Raw genomic sequence first — 21,601 nt, 5'->3', positions numbered from 1 at the left:
CAGCTACTTGGGAGGCTGAGGCAGGAGAATCTCTTGAAGCCGGGAGGCGGAGGTTGCAGTGAGCTGAGATAGTGCCACTGCACTCCAGCCTGGGTGACAGAGCAATACTCTGTCTCAAAAAAATACAATACAATACAATAAATAAAAGGCAAAGAGGTGGGAAAGCATGAGATGTGAACAGTAAATCTGAAAGAAACGTCTGACACATATAGGAAAGCAAGGAGGGATTAAAGCTGGGAAGGAAGCTGGGTCTCAAATCAAGCAGGTGTGTGCTGTAGTGGACATGTGCTATTTCTGCTGCCGGCCACTCATTCCTCCATCCTCTGATTATAGCACCCTAGTTTCCCTCTGGGGACCCACCCCAGCACATGACTTGGCCCTGGCCAATAAAAATATATCCTCAGGCCATAGGTTCATGGAGGATGTGTGACCCAATCAGTTTCAAGGACACATAATGAAACTTTGGGGTTATTCAGAGTTATACTTCTCTTTCCACGCAACTCGAACCTAGGGCTGTGACATTTTGCCATTACTTGTCTGAGGATCAAGCCTGCCTAGAAGATGAGGTGAGAGACAGAAAAGGTCAGGTCCTAGTCACAGTGATAACGTTTCCAGATAAGGCTGGGCCTGTAGCCAGTTCTACTGTCGGACTTTTCAGATATTGGTGCTAATGCGTATCTTCTTTTTAAGCCAGTTGAGCTGGGCTTTCTGTTGCTCACAACTGAAAGAGCACTACCTGAGATGAAAGCAAGGTGGGCAGTCTAAGGAACAAGAAGGCACACACCGTGCACTAGCCATGGCCAGGCACAGTGCTACTGATTTTCCTCTCAAAACCCTGCGAGGTAATGAAAAGAGGAATTGTGAAATGGGGAAGGGGGGTTTACAGGGGTTAAGACTGGCCAGATGATTTGAACTCAGAGCCTGGCTCCTTACACACCACCACCTGCCTGGAAAACAATGGGAGGCACAACAAGTTTCTGGAGAGTAATGGGGCATGATTTAACCTGTGCTTTAAGAATGTTGAGCAAGGCCGGGCACAGTGGCTCACGCCTGTAATCCAAGCACTTTGGAGGCCAAGGCAGGAGGATCACCTGAGGTCAGGAGTTCAAGATCAGCCTGACCAACATGGTGAAACCCCGTCTTAAAAAAAAAAAAAAAAAAGAATGCTGAACAGGTCAGGCATGTGGCTTATTCCTATAATCCCAGCACTTTGGGAGGCCAAGGCAGGCAGATTGCTTGAGCTCAGGGGTTCAAGACCAGCTTGGGCAACATAGTGAAATCCTGTTTCTACAAAAAACACAAAAATTAGCTGGGCATGGTGGTGGCATGCCTGTAGTCCCAGCTACTTGGGAGCCTGAAGTGGGAGGATCACCTGAGGATCAAGGCTGCAGTGAGTCGTGATCACACCACTGCAATCCAGCCTGAATGACAGAGTAAGAGACCCTGCCTTAAAAAAAAAATCTGAGCTAACAGGATGCAAGAGGAAGAGAAAGGAGGGTAGAAGGTGAAAGAACATTGGAAAGTCAAGGTAGCCAGGCATGGTGGCTCACACTTGTCATCCCAAAACTTTGGAAGGCAGAGGTGAGAGGATCACTTCCGACCCGGAGTTCAAGACCAGCCTGGGAAACGCAGAGACACCCCATCTATAAAAAATTTAAAAATTAGCCACGGGTGCACCTGTAGTCTCAGCTAGTTGGGAGGCTGAACTGGGAGGATCTTGGGCCCCGGAGTTCAAGGTTATAGGTTACAGTGAGCTATGACCATGTCACTGCACTGTAGCCTGGTGACCAAAAAAAAAAGGAAGTCAAGGTAAAAGGTGATGCCGGATGAGAGATTAGGAGGGTCTACCTAGGATTCTGGCAGTCGATGGAGAAGAGAGGGTGATGCAAGAGAAATAAGCTGGACTTGCTGACTATTTGTGGGAGGATGGGAAATGGGCTCAAGTGGTTGGGGTGGAGGTTGAGAAAAGGAAGGGAAGATGCTAAGATTTCAAGATGCTAAGGTTTTGTATCTCAACAAAATATATCCTAACAAAAGAATACTTCCCTAAGCCCATTTTTCCCTCTAGTTCCTCTGTAAATCAAAACTTCTAAAAAAGAAAAAAAAAAAGTCTGTAAGCACCGTTGCCATAAATGGGTACTAATTATATGATCCTTGTATTACAAATTAAATTTGCCATGTGTAAAGTGTCACTAACAGAACTCTTTATTTAGGGAAGCTGGGGAGAGTCCTGTTGGTCTAGAGCACTTGCCCTTGGGGTGGGAGAGCCCAACCAGTAGGGTGGCAGGTGCACTTCCTGGATGATCACTTCAGAGGTCCTCAGCACCAGCCCTAGGGCCAGTACTAGAGTCTACACCTGTCTCAAAGAAAATGCCAGCGCAGGAGTGCCTTCCCTTTCTTGGGAGGAATTCTCCTTTATTCCTTTGTGTTTGTGTGTAACAAAATCTCATCTCGTATGAAACAGCAGTGTTAGGAGACAGTGATTGGTATTGAGGTGCCAAGATTTTTTATTAAATTCTACCGGGTGTCGATGGCCAGTAGATTCTGAAGTGTTAGGGGGCAGACTCCCTTGAAGAAGCCTAGGGATGGTCTCAGGAAGGAGAAGGAGGGCTGAGAGGAAACCTGGAGTGACCAACGGTGCACGCCCAGGGCCTCCCCAGCCACTCAGCACCCTCCGCATGAGTCAGGGTATGTGAAGGCGGAGTCAGTCCCATGCTCCCACCACGACCCGCACTTCCCCGGGTCAGCCCCACAGCCCGCCGGAGCCTGGGCGGGGCCAAGGGGGCAGGGCCAGGCCCGGCACATGCGCCTGGAGCCCCGGAAGCTCCGCCCTGCAGTCCCACTGGTGCCCGGCAGAGGGCGGCCGCTCCCTTCTCATCAATACTCCCGCTCTACCCAGGCCGCGGGCTTTCACCTCCGCCAGGCCGGCCTCCGGGCCCCGCCCCTAGGAGGCGTCCCGGGGGAGCTCTGGCCCGAGGGGGCTGCAGCGGCAAGATGGCCTCTCGTCGTCCCCAGGATGCTCAGGCCAAGAAGTGGCAGGGATGAACTCGGCGCCCACTTTGTTTTCATCACCGCTCTATCCCCAGAACCTTGGAACAGTTCCTACATATAGCAGACATTCAGTAAATGCTTATTGATGGATGCCTGCTATATGTAGGAACTGATGCTTATTGAATGAATACATGAGTACAAGGTCAAAAGACGCCAGGAACGCCTTGAATCTGTTGTAAGGAGGGGCCCAGGACAAGCAATCAGGAAGATCAGTGGGCATTGGGACAGTGAGCCACAGATCACTGCCCCAGAAGTAGTCGCCGAGGCTTGGGGCCCTGGCACCACCCCCAGCCCCTACACCCCCCCAGTTCCTGCACTGGCACACCCCATCGGTTTTACTACACCTTTTTGGGCACAGAGCCCAAGCAGGGACGCCTGGGCTTGTCCTCTCTGCCAAGACCCAGAGTCAATACACGAAGACTAGGAAGGCAGGTGCGGCCCACTGCGGGGACCACCTGACTGGGCAGCAGTAGGCCCGCTGCTCTCTGAGTCTCTCAGTGGCTGGGGATTTCCTCATGGCCCCTGGGGATTTCCAAATTGCCTCTGCTTTGCCAAGCTTCTCCCAAGGCCCAAAGCCAAGAGGCAGCCTTGAGGATGGTTTCCCAAAATCCTCCACAGCCCTGCCCCAAATCTCATCAGGACTTGGGTCACTTCTGGGTCTCCTAAATACGCCACAACTACTATGTTCTCCTCCCCACCCCCTCTGGCAGACATGAGGGGATAAGCATAATGAAGCATTGTTCTCTTTTTCATATAAATGACACCTCTTCTCTAATCCACAGAAGAAAAAGAAAAGAAAAGAAAGTCAGCTTAAGGGTCAGCCAGAGCAATTTAAATAAAATATCAGTAAGGTCTTCCTGGGTGTGAGAGATGGAGGCCTGTGGTGCTTATTCTCAAAGTCAGAGAGGTTCCTGTAGACAAGCCTCAGGCTTCTCCAAACACTGGACATCCAATAAATATTTGAGAATCTGTGTGCTCACCTCTGGAGCCCCTATTGGGCCTGTTTCTAGAACGCTTTGAAACAAAAATAAAGCACAAACAGTATGTCCATAGTAACAGGAAGCAGCAAAAGCCTCTACCTTGCCTACCAACTCACCACCTCCGCATTAGGAGCCTGGACAAAATCCACTGGGGCATGTGAGCACCTGTGTGCTACAAAGCTGGGCAGAAGACACACTAGGCGAAGTAAGGAAGCACTGCCCCAGTTGTGGCGGCACACGGCCAGTGGCCTGCTGGCCCTGGGGCATCAGGATTCCAGAGCTGGTGAAGTGTAGAAATTGCCAGAGAGGACAGATCTTCCTTCCTGAGAGGAAGGGGAAATGACCGTCCCCTGCCTCACCAGGGGGACTCTGAAAGAGGAGACAAACTTTGAAAAACACCCCACCATTTATTTCTGGGAGCTGTTTAGAGCTGTGTTGTTTAATACGGTAGCTGCTAGCCATGAATGGCTATTCAAATTGAAGTTGGTGGGATGTGGTGGCTCATGCCCATAATCCCAACATTTTGGGAGGCCTAGGCGGCAAGATTGCTTGAGGCAGGAGTTCAAGACCAGCCTGGGCAACACAGTGAGACTCAGTCTCTACAAAAAAAATTTTGTTTAATTAGCCAGGTCTGGTTCCGGCTACTTGGGAGGGGGAGGTGGGAGGATCATTTAAGCTCAAGAGTTTGCTGCAGTGAACTGTGATGGTGCCACTGCACTCTAGCCTGGGCAACAGAGTAAGACCTTGTCTCCAAAAACAATTCCAGTTAAATGGAAACAATGAGGATACTTCTGATTAAATTAAAATCAAATAAAATTTAAGGTTTAGCTCCTACTGAGTTAGACAGCACTATAGAACATTTCCATCCCTGCAGAATGTTCTGTTGGGCAGGTCTGGTCTAGAGGTTCCCTTTCAGGGTGTCCTGGTCCCTCTGCCAGTGCCTCCTTCAAGTGATGCCCCTGCCTACCTGCTGTTGTCTCCCTTCCCCACCCCAGAGTCTGCTTAGACTCCTGTCCCCACGTGCCTTGACTTGTTCCCTGGGCCCCCAAAGGAGGTGGAGGGGGGGACTATAGTCACAATTTCATAGCCAGCTGGGAGCAGAGGCCAAGGCTGAATGGAAACCTGCCCCCACTCTGAGGCATCCCAGGCCTGGGAGAAAGCCCCTCAGTGCCCCGCACAATCGTTCCTTGTTGCTGCAGTCTCTGGGCCAAGCATGGGTAAGACATCTGGAATGCAGTGGCCCGAGGGCTTCCCCAAGCCACCCGCTGCAGGACTTATCTGATGTTACTATTCCTCTAGAGACAGAAGCCCCAACAGAATCCTCAACTTTCAAGGGCAAATAAGGCCAGTGAAGCCTTGTCCAGGGCATGCAGGATTTCTGCCATGGACCAGTGAGGGCCATAATGGGACACTGCCCTGTGTCACCAGCTGGATGAAGAAAATGAGGAGTAGGAGGGGGAGGACATGGTGGGGAATGGACTCTGACATCCCTGACATGCTGGAGAGGAGGCTCAGAGAAGCCCCCCAGCCCCAAGTCCACAGAAGAGCAAAGGAACAGAGCGGCAGTTCTGACCACTATTGTGTTCCATCACAGGGACTTCACTGGAGAGGTTTTGCCACAGTTGAAAATTACAAGTGGGAGAGTGCGTACGCTCGTGTGGGTGGTGGAAGGAGCAGGGAACAGACCCTGGAACTGGCAGGTCAGGACTGTCTCTCTGTTCGATGCCTCAGTTCCTGCTTAGTCCTAATCTAAGTGGGCTGTCAGGAGCAAGACAGGTGTGAAGAAACAAAATAAGTTGTAGAAAGACCAAAAAGTAGGGTGAGTTTGTTCAAATGGAAAACAAACAGGCAGAAGGGCACCTGGTACTCAGAAAGTCTTGCCATCAGCTAAGAATCTGACTGGAGGGGGTCACAGAGAAAGCAACACAATTTTAAAAACTGGAATCAAATTTCAGACCAGACTGGAAACTCCGAGCAAAGAAATCCCTAAGATTACTGCGCAGGCCTGAGTAAGCTCGAGCCTGTTCCCCACTTTGGCTAAAGCACCAGCGTGGGGACAAGAATAAAGCAGTCCCCCAACCCACCCCATGAGCAGAGCTGAGCCATTAACAGGAATAGCACCTGTGACATTCTTGCGGGTACCAAGCTACTAGGCACAAGTGCTTCACAACGTATCAGAGACAGATTAATGATGATGATGGTGATGATGTTCACCCTTTTTTTTTTTTTTTTTGAAACAGGGTCTCATTCTGTCACTCGGGTTGGAGTGCAGTGGTATGATCACAGCTCACTGAAGCCTCAAGCTCCTTGGCTCAAGCAATCCTCCTGCTTCAGCCTCCCAAGTAGCTAGGACAGGCATGTACTGCCATGCTCGGCTAATATTTTTACTTTGTATGCAGTCTCACTATCTTTCCCAGGCTGGTCTTGAACTCCTAGCCTCAAGAGATCCTCCCACCTCAGTCTCCCAAAGCACTGGGATTACAGGTGTGAACCCTCATGCCTGGCCAATGCTCACTGACTCTACACACTATTTTCAGGCACTGCTGTAAGTAATCCTCAAGACAACCTCACAAGGAAAGCATTATTATATTGTGTTTGCTTGTCTGTTTGAGACAGGGTCTTGCTCTGTCACCCAGCATGGAGTGCAGTGGTGCAATCATGGCTCACTGCAGCAACTCCTGGGCTCAAGCAATCCTCTCATTTCAGCCTCCTGTGTAACTGGGACTACAGGCACACACCACCACACCCAGCTAATTTTTTTTTTTTGAGATGGAGTCTTGGTCTGTCACGAGGCTGTCTCAGCTCAATGCAACCTCCATCTCCCAGGTTCAAGCCATTCCCCTGCCTCAGCCTCCTGAGTAGCTGGGACTAGAGGCACATGCCACCAAGCCTGGCTAATTTTTTGTATTTTATTAGAGACAGGGTTTCATTATGGCCAGGATGGTCTTGATCTCCTGACCTCATGATCCACCTGCCTTGGCCTCCCAAAGTGCTAGGATTACAGGCATGAGCCACCGCACTGGCCTATATATTTTTTTAATATACATATTTATATATTAGCCCGGTGTGGTGGCTCATGCGTATAAGCCTACATTGGGGTCTCACCCCACTGCCTGGTCTTGTCTCGCTATGTTGCCCAGGCTAGTCTGGAACTCCTGGGCTCAAACAATCCTCCTGGCTCAACCTCCCAAGGTGTTAGGGTTACAGGCATGAACAACCACACTGGACTAAAAGTACTGTGATTACCCTCATTTTATAGATGAGGAAAATGAGACACAGAGGAATTAAATAATTTGCCCAAGGCCACTCAGCCAGCAGGCAGCACAGCCAGGATTCAGACCCAGGCAGTCCGGCTCTAGAGGCCATGCTGTAGCCAACACTTAGCAATGTATTAACAACACCTTCACAGCCACAAGCAACTCCTGCCCTGTAGGCCCTTGCCAAGGCTGCCTTCCTCCTCTCTCCTCCCCAGACGAGCTGAAAGCAGTTCCTGCAGCCTAAGCTAACCCTCCCAGCCAACTTCATGTTTGACAAGCATCTGTTTCTATGGCAACAATAAGAGCTGTAGTTCTGGCATTTTGAAGAAAATGGGCGGGACAAAGGGCAGAGGACCCTTTATAGGATGGGTCCCTCTTTCAGAGGCACAGAAGAGAAACTTCAAAATCAGTCGTCAAAGGAAGACAAGCAGGTTAGGTGAGGAAGCCAAAGCCCCGACTGAAGCAGGAAAACTGCTTTCCCCACCCCAGAGACGAAGCCCTCTGGTTTGAAGCCAGCTGTTTTCCCCAGGAAAGAGAAGGTAAGAGCTAGAAGGAAATGGCAGAAATTGGAGGGGTCTGGGAGAAAAGGACAACCGATTCTAAATTCTGCAGAAAGAGAGAGAGTGTGTGCATGTATGTGGTACTGAGGCCATTCCTAAGCTGGGTGTCCTGCTACAGAGCCCCGTTCTGTGGTTTTCTTCCCCAGACTGAGGCTAGGTGATGATGGGTAGAGGCAGGAGTGACCAGGCAGCCCTGGGAGAAGCATGTAGACAGGCCTTGGTGTGCCTGCACGGGGTGGCTCACCTCCCTCAATGGAGGGCAAGGGCATTTGGGGTGAGGTGGTCAGGCTGGTACCCCTAAGAGAAGGCTTCATTCCTGCCTGCCCCCTCACCTCACCTAAGCAAGAAATCCCTTTTATTGTTCAGAAATCCTGAGGCCAGGATCTCAGGCTGTCAGGGCAATGGGGGCTCTGCCAGGCAAAGCCAAGTGCTAAGGGGAATAGGGATGTTTGCTGGTCACCAATTCTGGGAAGACAGGCCACAGTGGTCCCCCCAGGCTTCTTAGGCAGGGGGCCCAGTTTCCCTCTTGCCTCTATTGATCTTGAGGAATGGCCAAGTGAGCAGGAACTCAACCTCACCCTGTGCCCGTGTCCTTTAGGGAACCTAGGTGCCTGCTGGCAAGGCTGTGCCAGTCTCAGCACAGGCTGGGCTCCCCCCATGCCTGAAGTGCCAGGCATACTGGCTCCCACAGCCTGGATAGCTCTGTGGAGGGCAAAGCAGACAATGCCAGCCCAGCTGGGGAGGAAACCTTGTACTGCTCAGAGGCCAGTGTTTCCACAATCAGCTCCACAACCAAAGCAGTCCACAAAAGAGGGAGGGGCAGGAGCAGAAGGCAGGGCTCCCAGCAGGAAGAACTAACCACATAATGGAATGGTATTAGACTCTTCCCCTCACCATGTCCCTGGAAGGTTCTATTGGAATCTCCAGATACTTTCCCCTTGATGTGTTGGGACCGGGCATAAAACTGGGTATCACGGAGAGTCATGACAGTCTCACGCCATCTGACAGTGCTGTCACTGCTTGGCCTCTGGCCCATGCCACCCAGGGCTGAGATGGCTCTTCCTGCAGATGTCTTCTGTCCTTGCAGAAGCACAGGCTCCTTCATCACAGGGGTGGCATCTTCAGCCTTTCTTCTCCACAGAACGAGGCTCAGGGGCTGACCCGAAGCAGGTGTTCATCAAGGCATCCTGACATCCCACCCTGATTGCACCAAGGCTCCGGGGACATCCACATCTGGCCTTTCCTACAGCCCAGAGCCCTGCCTCTTCCCCACGACACATGCAGCCCTCTTCTGCCCCAGGGCTGGGCAGCCTTAGTCCTGCTGCCAGAGGAGAGTTCCCTGGGAGGAACCTGCCACCCTGTGTGGACCCTGCTTGCCCCAGGGCCTGGCAGTGAGAGGAGCTGGGGAAGGAGGAAGTGAGTCAGCTCCTTACAGAAATGGGAGTGGGAGGGAGGAGCCAGCAGAAATGAGATCAGGGGGCAAAGGGCACAGGAGCCAGAAAGGTCACTAAAAGAGGAAACCAGACGCTGGAGGTCAGGGACCCACAGAGTAGAAGACAGACACAGGTGATGAATTCAGCAGGGCCACCTCCAACCGAGGCTGGGTGGCCCCAGCAGGCCAGAGAACCTGGGTCCAGAGGCCTGGCCCCACCTGAGGATGGAATCTGAGGCGGCTCCCCTCCCTGATTCATGTTCACGCGGGAGGCAGCGAGGCCTTTTGGGACACGACCAGCCTCGTTCTCTCCTCACAGAGGTGGAGCTCCCACTCCCTCTCCTGAGCCCTACGGCTCCAGAAGCCCAGATTCCTTCTGACCTGGCACAGTGGGCACATGCTAAGGTCCTACAGACAAGTCACCAAGGCCAGTCGGAGAGAGAAGATTCCAGGAACCAACACTGTCTCCCAGAAGGGACAGGAGCTGAGCCTGGGCCCCAAGAGCAGAGCAACTGTGGCTGCCTTAGCACCCACCCTCCCTTCCCTGTTAGGGACATATGGGAGCTGTCCCCAGGCTCCAGCTGGAATCCACTGCTGTGACTGGGCAAGATCCTTGCTGTGAAAATTCCCAGCCTGCCGACATTCCAGCAGGAAGGCAGTTCAGGGAGAGCAGCAGAAGGGAAGAGGAAGCCTTGAGCCCCACCAGGCCACATTCCAGCCCTCAGAGACCTGCAGCCAGTGAGATAGGCACATTACTCCAAGGACTGGGCCAGACACTGTGTGGCCTTCATGTAACCCTGAATCTTCTTCTCACCCAAGCCTGGCACCTTCATGCGGGCTCTGGTGCGGGGGCAGGAGGCAGACTGTCCCCAGGAACCCCCCTTCCCAGGCTCCTGCTCCTGGACGCCCACAGAGCTGCCTCTCCTCCACTCCTGTGAGAGATGCCAGGCCCCAGGCATGCAAGAAACAGTCCATGGGTGGAATCGGGACATGCTAAGGTCCTACAGACAAGTCACCAGACCAGCTGGAGCGGGAGGGGTCCAGGAATCAAAACTAAGCTCAAGTTTTGGTTCTGGTCTGGAAGACCGAATGGAGAGAATGAGAAACCAGTTCTAGATTACAGAACCATCTTCTTTCCTTCAACAAATAACCTCTGCCCTCAAGCAGTGCTCCAGCACTGGAGAATAAGATAACTCAGTAATTACCATCTTGTGAATGCTATGAGGAGCCTGGGGTGCTGCCAGGGTGGGAACCTGACATGGTCTGGGAAGATCAGGGACAAGTGACATTCAAATTAAAGCCCATGTGTAGTAGAAGCGTACAGGGTGGGCAGGGAAAGGGGCTACAGACAAAAGGAATGGCAGGAGCTCAAGGGTAGACCAATGAGAAGCCTGCATGGCCCCCACCCCTGCTAGGCGCTCTGCCAGGCTGTGCTCCGCCACTGTTTTTCCACAACACACAGAGGAAACAACAGTGCGGCCCCGAGCAACCCGGCAATCCCGCTCTTGGTCAGAGGTGACACTACAGGGATCCTGTCACCCCAAGTGCTATGGAGATCAGCACTAGCATGCCAGAATGGACCAAAAAGGTGAGAGGGGCAACATCCCGGACTCCCAGATCTAGCATAAGGTCCTCCATTTCTGGGGACCACATCAAATGCTGCCAAGGCAGGTGCCGCTTCTCTTCTCAAGGCGTCTCTCTGCCACCCTTCCCTCTCCCAGCTCCTACAAGAGCGAATCCTGCCCGCTGCCACTTGGGCTGACTTCCTCTGGCTAACCCTCCAGGAGACACTGAGAGCAATGGTCACACCCCTCTGCAGCACATCACCACAGCGCAAGAGTGGCCTGTCACTCCTGTCCTGGAAGGACAACAAGGAGTTGAAGAGGCTTTTAGTGGCAGGGCAGCAGGAGTCAGAAGGTCTCAGCTGGGCGGTGGATATCTATGGATATCCAGATAACCGCCTTCTTCTCCCCTATACAGCAGACTAGTCAAGAGCTGATGGCCCCTGTTCAAGTCCTGATGAGTCACCTGTGCAACCTTATGCAATTTGCTTAACTTTACCTCTCAGTAATCCAGTTCCCTCATCTTTAAAACAGATTGTTATGATCCCTCCTTCAAAGGGTTGTTAAGAAAATTAAATAAGTTACTATATGTAAAACGCTGAGAACAGCACCTAACCTACAGTGAATGTTAGGCATGACCCTCACCTCGCCAGAACTTTTCATGCTCTTCCCCCACGGCATTTCTGTTCAGCTGAGCCTTTTTTTTTTTTTTTTTTTTTTGGAGACAGGCTCTTGCTCTGTCTCCCAGGCTAGAGTTCAGTGGCATAATCACGGTGCACTGTAGCCTCAACCTCCCAGGTTCAAGGGATCCTCCCACCTCAGCCACCCAAGTAACTGGGACTACAGGTGTGCATCACTACCTCCGGCTAATTTTTGTATTTTTTGCAGAGACGGTGTTTTGCCATGTTGCCCAGGCTGGTCTCAAACTTCTAGGCTCAAGCGACCTGCCCGCCTCGGCCTCCCAAAGTGCTGGGATTATAGGTGTGAGCCACTGTGCCCTGCCTCAGCTGAGTCTTACCCAGATCAATTAAACACCACCCAGGGCGCATGTCTGCACTGTGCACCATACTGAGTGCTACGGATAACACCCAGCAAACACCCGACATCCTGCCCCGGCCCAGAGTCTGAGCAACGCAACTGGGCCACATCGCACCAGGGCAGAACGCCATGCCCCGATTCTGGAGAACATATGGCGGGAGATTAAGGGAGTCCGAGGGGTGACCCAGGTCTAAGGAAATAGTTTCCCAACCAAACTAGAGCCCACAACTGAAAAAATAAGCTTTGCTAACACTGACCCCTGTATTTAACAGGACAGAAGCTGCTGCCAAACACCATGTGGGACTCTTGAGTTGGCTGCCCCCTATCAAACTGCACAGCAGAGATGGGGGCCCTGAAAACACCACTCTTTTGCAGTGGCTGGCTGGCATGGTGGGCGCCCACAGTGCTGCCAGATGCCTGGGGCACATTCATACCCGCTGCCCAGGACTGACAACGGAGGCGCCAGGCTGCCTGCCCAGGCAGCAGGGAAGCCCTCACCTTGGCTGGGTCACCAGTCCCCACCACCCCTCCCATGCTGTTATCCACCCCAAGAGTGCAGTGAGGAGAATACAGCAGCTTAGTGCAGTGGGGTGGCGGGAGCCCTGCTGGCGGGCAGCGCGTGCCTGTGGTTTCTGGGAAACGCTGTAGAGATTTGCAGCATTTTTAAAATACTTGTGTTCCCACCCGCCACACACTCCCCTTCACCCCACTCCCCACCCACCCCCAGTCAGGGTGTTTGCGTATCTGGTATTTTCCAGAATCATTCCAATGTAAATAAGAGAGATTAGAAGGGAGCAGAGGGCAGGGTGACTTGGGGTGTCAGGGCAGGCAGAAAGGGACCAGGACAGGAAGGGGTGAGGGCAGGCTACCTCTTAGACCTTGCCCCTGCACCAAGGCTCTCAGCTGTGCCTGCAAAAGCACCCAATGACCATGCCATGTACCCACACTTAGGTCAATGCAGCCTGGGCACTGTGCCCACCACCCACGGGCTGGGTGGCCAGGGCACTCTAGGGCTGCAATTCATCCAGCATCTCATGAGGAAGAAGGCAGAATGGTGCCTCCAAGGACAGAGAAAGGAGACCTGATGGGATAGAAATGATCTAGTCCACTGCTCCGCCCTGACAGTCCCATGTACACCACTAATCCAGGACAGACAATCCCAAAGACCTTTCACCCACCACTTCCCGTGCCCTTGACACCTGCCCCCTGGCCCTTCATTACCAAGGGACTTAGTTAGGGTTGCTCACTGAGCCCTCAAGCCAGGGTTCTCACATGGCGAGACTCAGATGCCAGGGGTGCCTGAAGCTTTGGCACAAAATGAAGTAAAAATTTCCTGTTTAAAAAGAAAAACAGAAACCAAAAACCAAAAGCAAAACAAAACCCCTTCAAGGATCACTTGCAGTAAAATCAGGAACAGAAGCATTCTAGAACAGTGAGCCCAGGCAGCACACAGCGCTGTTCTCCAAACCCGGCCTGGCAGACCTGGAGGCATGACCATTTTGATCTTCCCTTGGAATCCTGCAGGCCCCACTCCTGGCAGCAGCCAGGTACTCTAGGGACAAGGCTGATGAGGCTCATACAGCTTCTACCCATGGGCCTAGGGCTTCCCCTGCAGCAAAAGGGCTCTCCTGCCCTTCTCCCAGATGCAGGCAACCCTGACTTGCTGGTCTCCTGCAGGGTCACCGACGGCCAAGCCTGCAGGCCTGAGAAGCTGGCCTCTAATAAGCTAGAAAAGGATAGGAAGCACCCAGAAGCCCATCTGTCCCTTCAGCTGGCTGTCTGTAAGGCTAGGGCTACAGGAAAAGTCTAGATGAAAGCATCAGGAGTCTCCATTATTCAGAAAACCTCAGGAGCGATGATGGCTGAATACCAGGATGGATTAAGTAAGGAAGCTGCAAAATTACCCTCCCTGGATGGCTTTAGAGAATGAACAGAGGGAAGGGAAGGGCACTAATGTTCCTAAGCATTTACCACCTGCCAACTTGCCCAACATAAACATGCTTATCTCATATAAAGGCCCACAAAATAGAGTATATAGAATAGAATAAAAAGTAAGTCTCCCTTTGGCCTGCAATTCTATTCTGCTTCTCAGAGATAAGTGGAGTGAATTCATTGGGTATGCATCCTTCTCCAACTTAACCTTCTCAAACTCTGGGAGGACAGAATAGGCCTATTTTATAGAGATCACAGGTCAACTCCACCAGGAGGCCTCTCCTGATTGCCACCCCTCCCCCTAGGCAGAACTTCCTCTTTCCTGTCCCACTGTATGTCTGCACAGACTTCTGTGATAGCAGCTTTGCATTTCTTTACTTAGGTCTACCCTTCCTCAGGGAAAGATTATATTTTATTTATTTAATCCCCCAGTGCCAGCACAGTGCCCGGTCCTTAGGTCACCTTCACTAAATATTTACTGAGGGAAAAGAGAACACTGAGGCTCTGAAAGGTTTGATAACTTTGGCAAAACCCAAACCCAGGTCTTTCTGGCTCCAGGACAGGAAGGGGTGAGGGCAAGCTACCTTTTAGACCTTGCCTATGCTCTAGACCTTAGAGCCCATGCTCTTTCCACTGTAACATGCCCTCTCCCAGACCCACCTGAGCATGGAGGTGGTTTACATGAACATGGCAACCTCATGAGGAACCCAACAGCCCGAAAGCCTTTGACTAGAACCTCCACCCCACACACTAAAGGTCCACCAGGAGAAGTACCCCTACCACAGCAACTAGACTTGGCTGGGAGCGGGTAGTAGGCCTTCCTTTAAAGATCCCCTCTCCCTTCCCACCACATCCTCAAAAGCTCAGGGACAGCCAGGTGCAGTGGCTCATGCCTATAATCACAGCACCTGGGAGGCCCACAGTGGGCAGATATCTTGAGCTCAGGAGTTTGAGACCAGCCTGGGCAATATGGTGAAACCCTATCCTCACTAACGTGTACAAAAATTGGGCCGGCGCAGTGGCCCACGCCTGTAATCCCAGCACTTTGGGAGGCCAAGACAGGTGGATCACCTGAGGTCAGGAGTTCGAGACCTGCCTGACCAACATGGTGAAACCACATCTGTACTAAAAATACAAAAATTAGCCGGGCATGGTGGCAGGCACTTGTAATCCCAGCTATTTAGGAGGCTGAGGCAGAATTGTTTGAACCAGAGAGGCAGAGGTTGCTGTGAGCCAAGATCGCACCATTGCACTCCAGCCTGGGCGACAAGAGTGAAACTCCTTCTCAAAAAAAAACAAGAAAACAAAATACAAAAACGTAGCCAGGCATGGTGGTGTGTACCTGTGGTCCCAGCTTCTCAGGAGGCTGAGGCGGGAGGATCATTTGAGCTCATAAGCCAAAATTTCATCATTGCACTCCAACCTGGGTGACAGAGTGAGGCCCTGTCTCAAAAAAAAAAAAAAAAAAAAAATGCTCAGGGAGGCCTTGCTTTCCAGCCAGCACCTCTGGCTCTTCGTGGCAGGACAACCACATTGGCCAGGTTTTAGCTGGGTGGGCTTTTCTGAGCTCAGCAGAGAGGTCCTGTACTCCCTGATGTAGGAGGACATGCCTAGTCCTAAGGGACTGCACTTGTCCTTCCCCAGGATGGACCCACTGAGGATACAAACTGAACAGACTCGCCTTCTCCTCCCCAAGGCCTGAGTCTCCAGCCTGGCCTCTGCCCCTTCTCAATGGGCCCTGACTTTCCCATCCAGACTTACGGAAGTGGAGGGGGGAGTTTTGATCCAACTGGGTTTTTAAGATCCTCAACTTTACCAACACCTCCTCTAACCTCACGAGACTCAGAAAACACTTGGCCTTCAGCAAACTTAAGAGTAATTGATCCAAATACGATGCCCCCCAATAACTTTCCCTGAGGAATCAAAGGGGAAAGAACGTAGCATCTTCCCAGTACTCTGGCAGCCAGTCACTTGACCCTTCCTCTCCCTCAGGTCCCTACCAGTGGGTCACCAAGACCCCAGAGTAAGTCTGCCTTCGTTGCTCGAGTCTGAGATGGCTCTCCATCCCGCTGCCTCTACCTGAGTCCAGGCCTCCATCCATTCTCCTAGGATCACAATCACTCCCTCTCCATCCTCCCCACAGCCAACCTTGTCACGCCCTAGAGCATGCTCCACAAGCAGCCAGAGCGATCTCCCAAAACCTGTTCTTATTGCTCCCTGATTAAACTGCTTGAGTGCCCTTTGGTTAAAGTTCCCGTCCCCAGCGCAGCTCACAGGGGCCTCAGTGACCTGGCTCCTGTGGGTTCCTCCTAGTGCTTCTCTCAACACTCCCTTCCCACACACCATTTCCCAGCCTCATTCCTGAAGTGTGTTACTCTCTCTCCATAACTTTAGGCCTTGGCATGTGTTTATGACAGCATTTTCCTTCCTTTTTCCTCCCCTTCACTCATCTACTACCCAGATGTCAGCTTTCGCTGACCCATCCACAAGACTGGACTTGACGCCCCTTTGCTGGACCCCCAGCACCAGGACTGGCCCCTGTGGTTGAGCTTCTCGGAGGGCACGGTCATGGTCTGCTGCTAGACCATCTCTCCCACTAGACTATGTGCTCCTTGGGGCTCAGATTATGTGTGGCTCACTGCTGGATCCCAGGACCTAGTATGCAGTAAGTGCTCAACAAACGTTCCCCTAATGGACAGGTAGGTGGAAGGATGGATGGCAAAAGAAAACGCTGGTCTCCCAGGCCTGCTGGTGGATTTCTGCCAGGCCCCAAGTCTACCCTACCACTGTGGCTCACCCCTGCTCCCAAAGGAACCTCATCGAGCAGCTACAGGGACACATGAAGGTGTGAGCCCAGCATTCTGGACACACACCATGTGACAGGGAAACCCAAGGGGCTGTGTCTCCCTGGAACCTTCTAAACAGGCCATGGAGGGGAGCCAGGGGGCCTGGCCCCATCTGCATGCAGGAAGAGAACAGATGTCTCATCAGCTCCCTCAGAGCTCCCGGGGGACAGGCAATATGTGGACACAGTTGACGGACGGCCTGATGGCAGGGTGGCCAGTAGGAGCTGTCCCCATGGGGCTACAGTCATCAGGGTATCCTCCCAGGAGTCTGGAGGAGGCGGGAAGACTTCTCTTGGCGCATAACTAGGATCAGAACTGCTGCCAAGACAGGGAGCAGGAGTAGGAGCAAAAGGAAGAGAAGCAGATAGAGGCTGAGGGTACGGAAAAGGCTAGAGCACCCCATGCCACTCCCAGGCCTATCCAGGAAGCTGGAAACGCTGGGATCACCCTGCTCCTCTCTGATCATGGCATGAGTCCCTATGGCCTACCTGGGTGAGAGAAGATACAGGGCTTCTTTCAGGCCCATGTGTCCCTTATCCTGCCATATGGCTCTAGGAGACGCATGGGATGGAGTTTGCTACCATGTTCCCTGGCAGGTGACACAGGCTGACGCTGGGAGAAGAAGTCCTCTGGGCACCAGCTGGGCTTACCCCATGGGAGCTAGAGTGAGCCAGCATTTCAGGGATACCAGCTGTAACTTGGAATCCACAAGGGCCTCCAAAGCTAAACCATCTACCTCCCCAGGGATGGGATAGCAGCAGCTACTTGGGAAGGGAAAGCTAGGAAATGTGAGATGCCAGGATGATCCCTGTGCTATAAAGAGAAAATCAAACAGCATCTGGGATGCCAGGCCCAGGGCCCCATAGAGTCCTTGCTGTGGTTCAGCAGGGAGCTGGCAACAATCCCCTGGGGGATTCATTCTTTAGAAGAAAATTCCATCTGTTAAAAGCAGTGTTAGCCTGGAAGAACGCATGCAGACATGGCAACATGTTACAGTCGTTGCTTCTGAGATAAAGACCCCTCCTTTGTTCTTCCCCCTCTACCTTGTGGTTCTCTGAGTTCCACCTAACCTGGGGGCTAAAACATAGGAGGTGCTCAATGTGTGCTTCTGGAATGAAGAGTCCAGGTCTTCCATACAGGCCTCCTCCCATTCATTATCCTTCCCCGACTAGCAAAGCTGCCTAAACCCAGCTAGCTCCAGGTTAAAGGAAGGCCTGGAATCCAACTGCAGGGCTTCCTGCCAGTCTGACCCTGCCACTGCCAGCCCCGCTTCAGGCCCAAGGTGCTGCTGGGTTGAGCAGTTATCCTTAGCAGCCGCTTCCCCTCCCTGGGAGAAAGCTGGGACCGGGACTCTGCCTATTTCCTCCGATTAGCACTTCCTACCATTTCTGATTTTGACCCATCTGGCTGGTCACTTAGTACCAAAAGGTCCTGGCCAGGCCATGCGTTGGTCAGGCAGCAGGGGCCAGATCTGGATGGTCCTAAAACCCACAGCTGGGAGGGGAAGATGGCCAGAGGACAACTTGTCTTTCATGCACTATCTCCAGGCAGGACATTCAAACTGCTATGTAGCCATTGTATCAAAAGACCCCTGGGGTTAGTGAGCTTGTTGCACCATGGAGATCTGCCCCTGCATCTGATCTAAACCTCCCTGCTCCTGTGCCTCCTGCTGTTCTTTTTGTGTGGGCAGGTTGGCAGCTGGGGTCTCAGGGACAGTCAGGACATACTATCTGTTTAGGTTTTATCCCTCTTGCTTTTCCAGGTCCACGCTTTTTCTCCTTCCAGGAGAGGTAATAAAGACGCTTGGAGTCCAAGGGACCTTTATAAATTAGATCCAGTTACTCCTCTGCTTCGAACCCTTCAATGGTCCCATTTCACTGGAATGAAATCTGAATTCCAACTGTAACTTACAAGGTCCTCCGCAATCTGCCTCTGCCCTCTCTGCAGCCTCACCTGGTATTCCCTTGCTCACTCAGGGGCAAGAGGAGTCTGTGGCCTGAGGTCATATTTCCCAAAGATATAAGTATACCAGCTGTACCTCTCAGATGTTCCATGACAGCTCTAATCTGAAATCATTTGTCTTTTTTATCCCCAAGATCTAAATAACATGGAAATATTGTATTTTACTGTCCAGATTGTCTCTTATACCTGGAAGTGACATGTTAGCCTACATGCCCCAATTTAGAGCTCAGGAAATATGGTGCCCAAACCCCGAACCGGTCCTTGTAGTGAAGAAGCTGAATACTTTCACAGTAATTACTAACCAATAACAGGCCTCTCTCGAGGGCTCCAGAGCTGCAGCTAAAGTTCAGGCAGAGCTTGGTCTAGCCCTGCACCCTTGAGAAAGGCATTACGCTGAATTCAGTTAGGTCAATCCAACAGACACAGAACACTGGAGGGAACCATAAAATCATGAGGCCTGGCCAAACTGCTGGGAACCCTACTGCAATAACCCTTTGCGGACCTGTCCTCAGCTCCCAGAACAAGGTAAAGAGATAAAGTATGACTCCTTTAATATCCTTGTCTTTCTTCATTAGGTTGGGCGTGATGTTTGTAGGGGTGGCACCCCCAGAAGATTATCAGCATGGGGCAACTTCTCCTAAGCTTATGCTCCCCACAGGCTCAGAGAGCAGCACAGCTTCCCCACTTACACATTGCTGGGCTCTGATCGCAGCTCTTGGGTACCCCAAATACCTGGCCAAGCACAACAGCAGGAGGGGCCCACATTTCCCATCTCTGCTCAGCCCAGATGCCCAGGGAAGGACTCACATCGGCTGGCTCCCTGCGGGGTCCCTCGCTGCTCCGCAGCCAGCTTCTGCTGAGCTCGCTGAGCTCCGGAATGGGCTGCACCTTGAGCCGCACGCTGTCCCCTGACTGCCGGATCATCTCCACAATCTCATCCCTGGACTTGCTCTCCACGTTGTGCCCATTAATCTCCACCAGTCGATCTCCTGGCACCAGCCCCAGGGCCAGGTCCTTGGTGCCTGCACCGGGCTCAGCAAAGTGGACCACCCGCCGATAGGCCTGGCCCTCGGGGCCCCGATCCAGCATAGTTGTGCGGCGCAGGGAGAAGCCAAAGTCTCCAGTGGGCCGTCGTTGCAGCTCCAGCTCCCGGAGGGCAGGTGGGGGCAGGGGCACCACGGGGGGCAGGCGCAGGTCGGCTGGGAACTTTTTAGTCACCAGCTCAGGGGCTCCGGATCGGTGCCCTGCTCGAGGGATGCCTGGGCCAGGATGCTGCACCAGCTGTCCCTCCAGAGTCCTCACCTCCACCTGTGGCGAGGGGGCGGCAGAGTGCTCTGAGGGCGTCGAGGTTTCTGAGGCGCTCTCATCCCGGCTACGCTGGGAGAAGGAAAAGCGCTTGACAATCATCTGTGAGTTCTGCTTGGCCAGTGAGCCGAACTTGGCTGCCCGCTGCAGCACCGAGCCGCGGAAGCTGCCCTCCTCACCCTTGAGGTCATCGCTGGAGCTGGCTGTACTTAGGTGGCCCGAGTCCAGGATGACGCTGCCCCGGTTACTGTCGGAGTCAATGTCAGTCAGGTGCAGGTCAGAGCCGCTGGCCACCTTGATGGGGATGGGGTTGGAGATTTCCAGGCGCGTCTTGGATTCACGCTTGGAGGATCGGTTCAGGTTGAAGAAACCACGTCGCAGGCTCATCTCCTCCAGGCTCCGGAGTTCTGCGGCTGACATCCTTTCCTTTTTCTCCTTCTTTTCCTTCTTCTCCTTGCGCCCACCATCTTTGTCCTTGTCTTTCTTCATTAGGTTAAACATGGTGGGTGCTGTTTGTAGGGGTGGCGCCCCCAGTGAATTATGAGTCCTTAGCAGAGGGCCTTGGTGCCCCACTTTGCTGCTACAAACAGAAACATAGAGAGAAGGGTTATTCAAACAGAACCCCATGTGTCTCCAGTCCAGACATAACAAAGATACAGCTGCTCCTCACTGGGTGCTAGCTATGTGCCAGGCACTCTGCTTTACCCAATATTGTCTCCATTGATTTAATCCTTACAACCTTTCTAGAGGTAGGTACTATTATCCTATTTTACAAATAATGAAATTTCAGGTTCAGATATGGCGGTAAAAGCCCAGATTCCAAAGCCTGTCATTTCCTTGAATGCTTGATAGACTTAGGTGTACCTGGAGGTAGTATCTGGGAGACCTGACCTCCCCGTGAGAGGATATTTCAAGCCAACCTGGGACCTGACTTGAGATTCAAACACAGACTGGGCAGGGTGGCTCACACCTGTAATCCTGGCACTTTTGTGAGGCTGAAGCAAGATTGAGGCTAGGAGTTTAAGACCAGCCTGGGCAACATAGTGAGATCCCATCTCTACAAAAATTAGCCAGGTATGGTGGTGCACACCTGCAGTCCTAGCTACTTGGAAGCTGAAGATTTCTTAAGCCCAGGAGGTCAAGGCTGCAGTGAACTATGATCACACCACTGTACTCCGGCCTGTCAAAAAAAATAAAAAAGATTCAAACACAAAGAGAAAAGGAAATGGTCTCAGTGCACCATCACCTCCCACAGACAATGTTCATTTAAGCAACAGACATCCCATTCTTTGGGCTCTTTGCTGAGCCTGTTACCCCTAGAGCAGCATCCTTAGCCACTGCCTAAGAGAAGACCTCAAAAGAACCAACATTTATTTAATGACTACCACTTGCTAGCATAATGCCAGGCACTTTACATGTACTATCTCCTTTGAGCCTCACAGCATTCCTGCAAGGTAGATATCATTATCTTCACTGCACAAAAGAGGAAAATGGGACACAGAAAATTAAGCATATGTTGTCATACAGCTAATAAGTGGTGATGCTGGGATTCAATGGCAAATATTGAGTTCTTTCTAGGGCCTGGGTGACCAAAGTAAAGCAGCAAGGGAAGGAAGGGAAGTTCCAGACCAGAGGATAGACAGCTGCGAGGTGGGGGTGGGGTAGGGTCTGCTGGA

General features: G+C 52.3%; 1 protein-coding gene across 13 annotated transcripts in view; it reads right to left on the bottom strand.

The window, feature by feature from the left end:
- MYO18A (myosin XVIIIA) overlaps window positions 1-21,601 on the bottom strand; it is a 103,942-nt gene that overhangs the window by 71,733 nt on the left and 10,608 nt on the right. For all 13 annotated transcript variants that reach the window (XM_032281008.1, XM_032281004.1, XM_032281005.1 and 10 more), the window contains exon 2: window positions 19,428-20,505. In XM_032281008.1, coding sequence (XP_032136899.1) covers window positions 19,428-20,426 — 999 coding nt within the window. In that variant the 5' untranslated portion in view covers window positions 20,427-20,505. The remainder of the gene's footprint in view (window positions 1-19,427; window positions 20,506-21,601) is intronic.

This window comes from Sapajus apella, unplaced genomic scaffold, assembly GCF_009761245.1.
Source record: "Sapajus apella isolate SASKATOON/1434 unplaced genomic scaffold, GSC_monkey_1.0 scaffold12, whole genome shotgun sequence".
In the NCBI taxonomy this organism is placed as follows: domain Eukaryota; kingdom Metazoa; phylum Chordata; class Mammalia; order Primates; family Cebidae; genus Sapajus; species Sapajus apella.
This window is presented reverse-complemented; position numbering and strand designations above follow the sequence as displayed.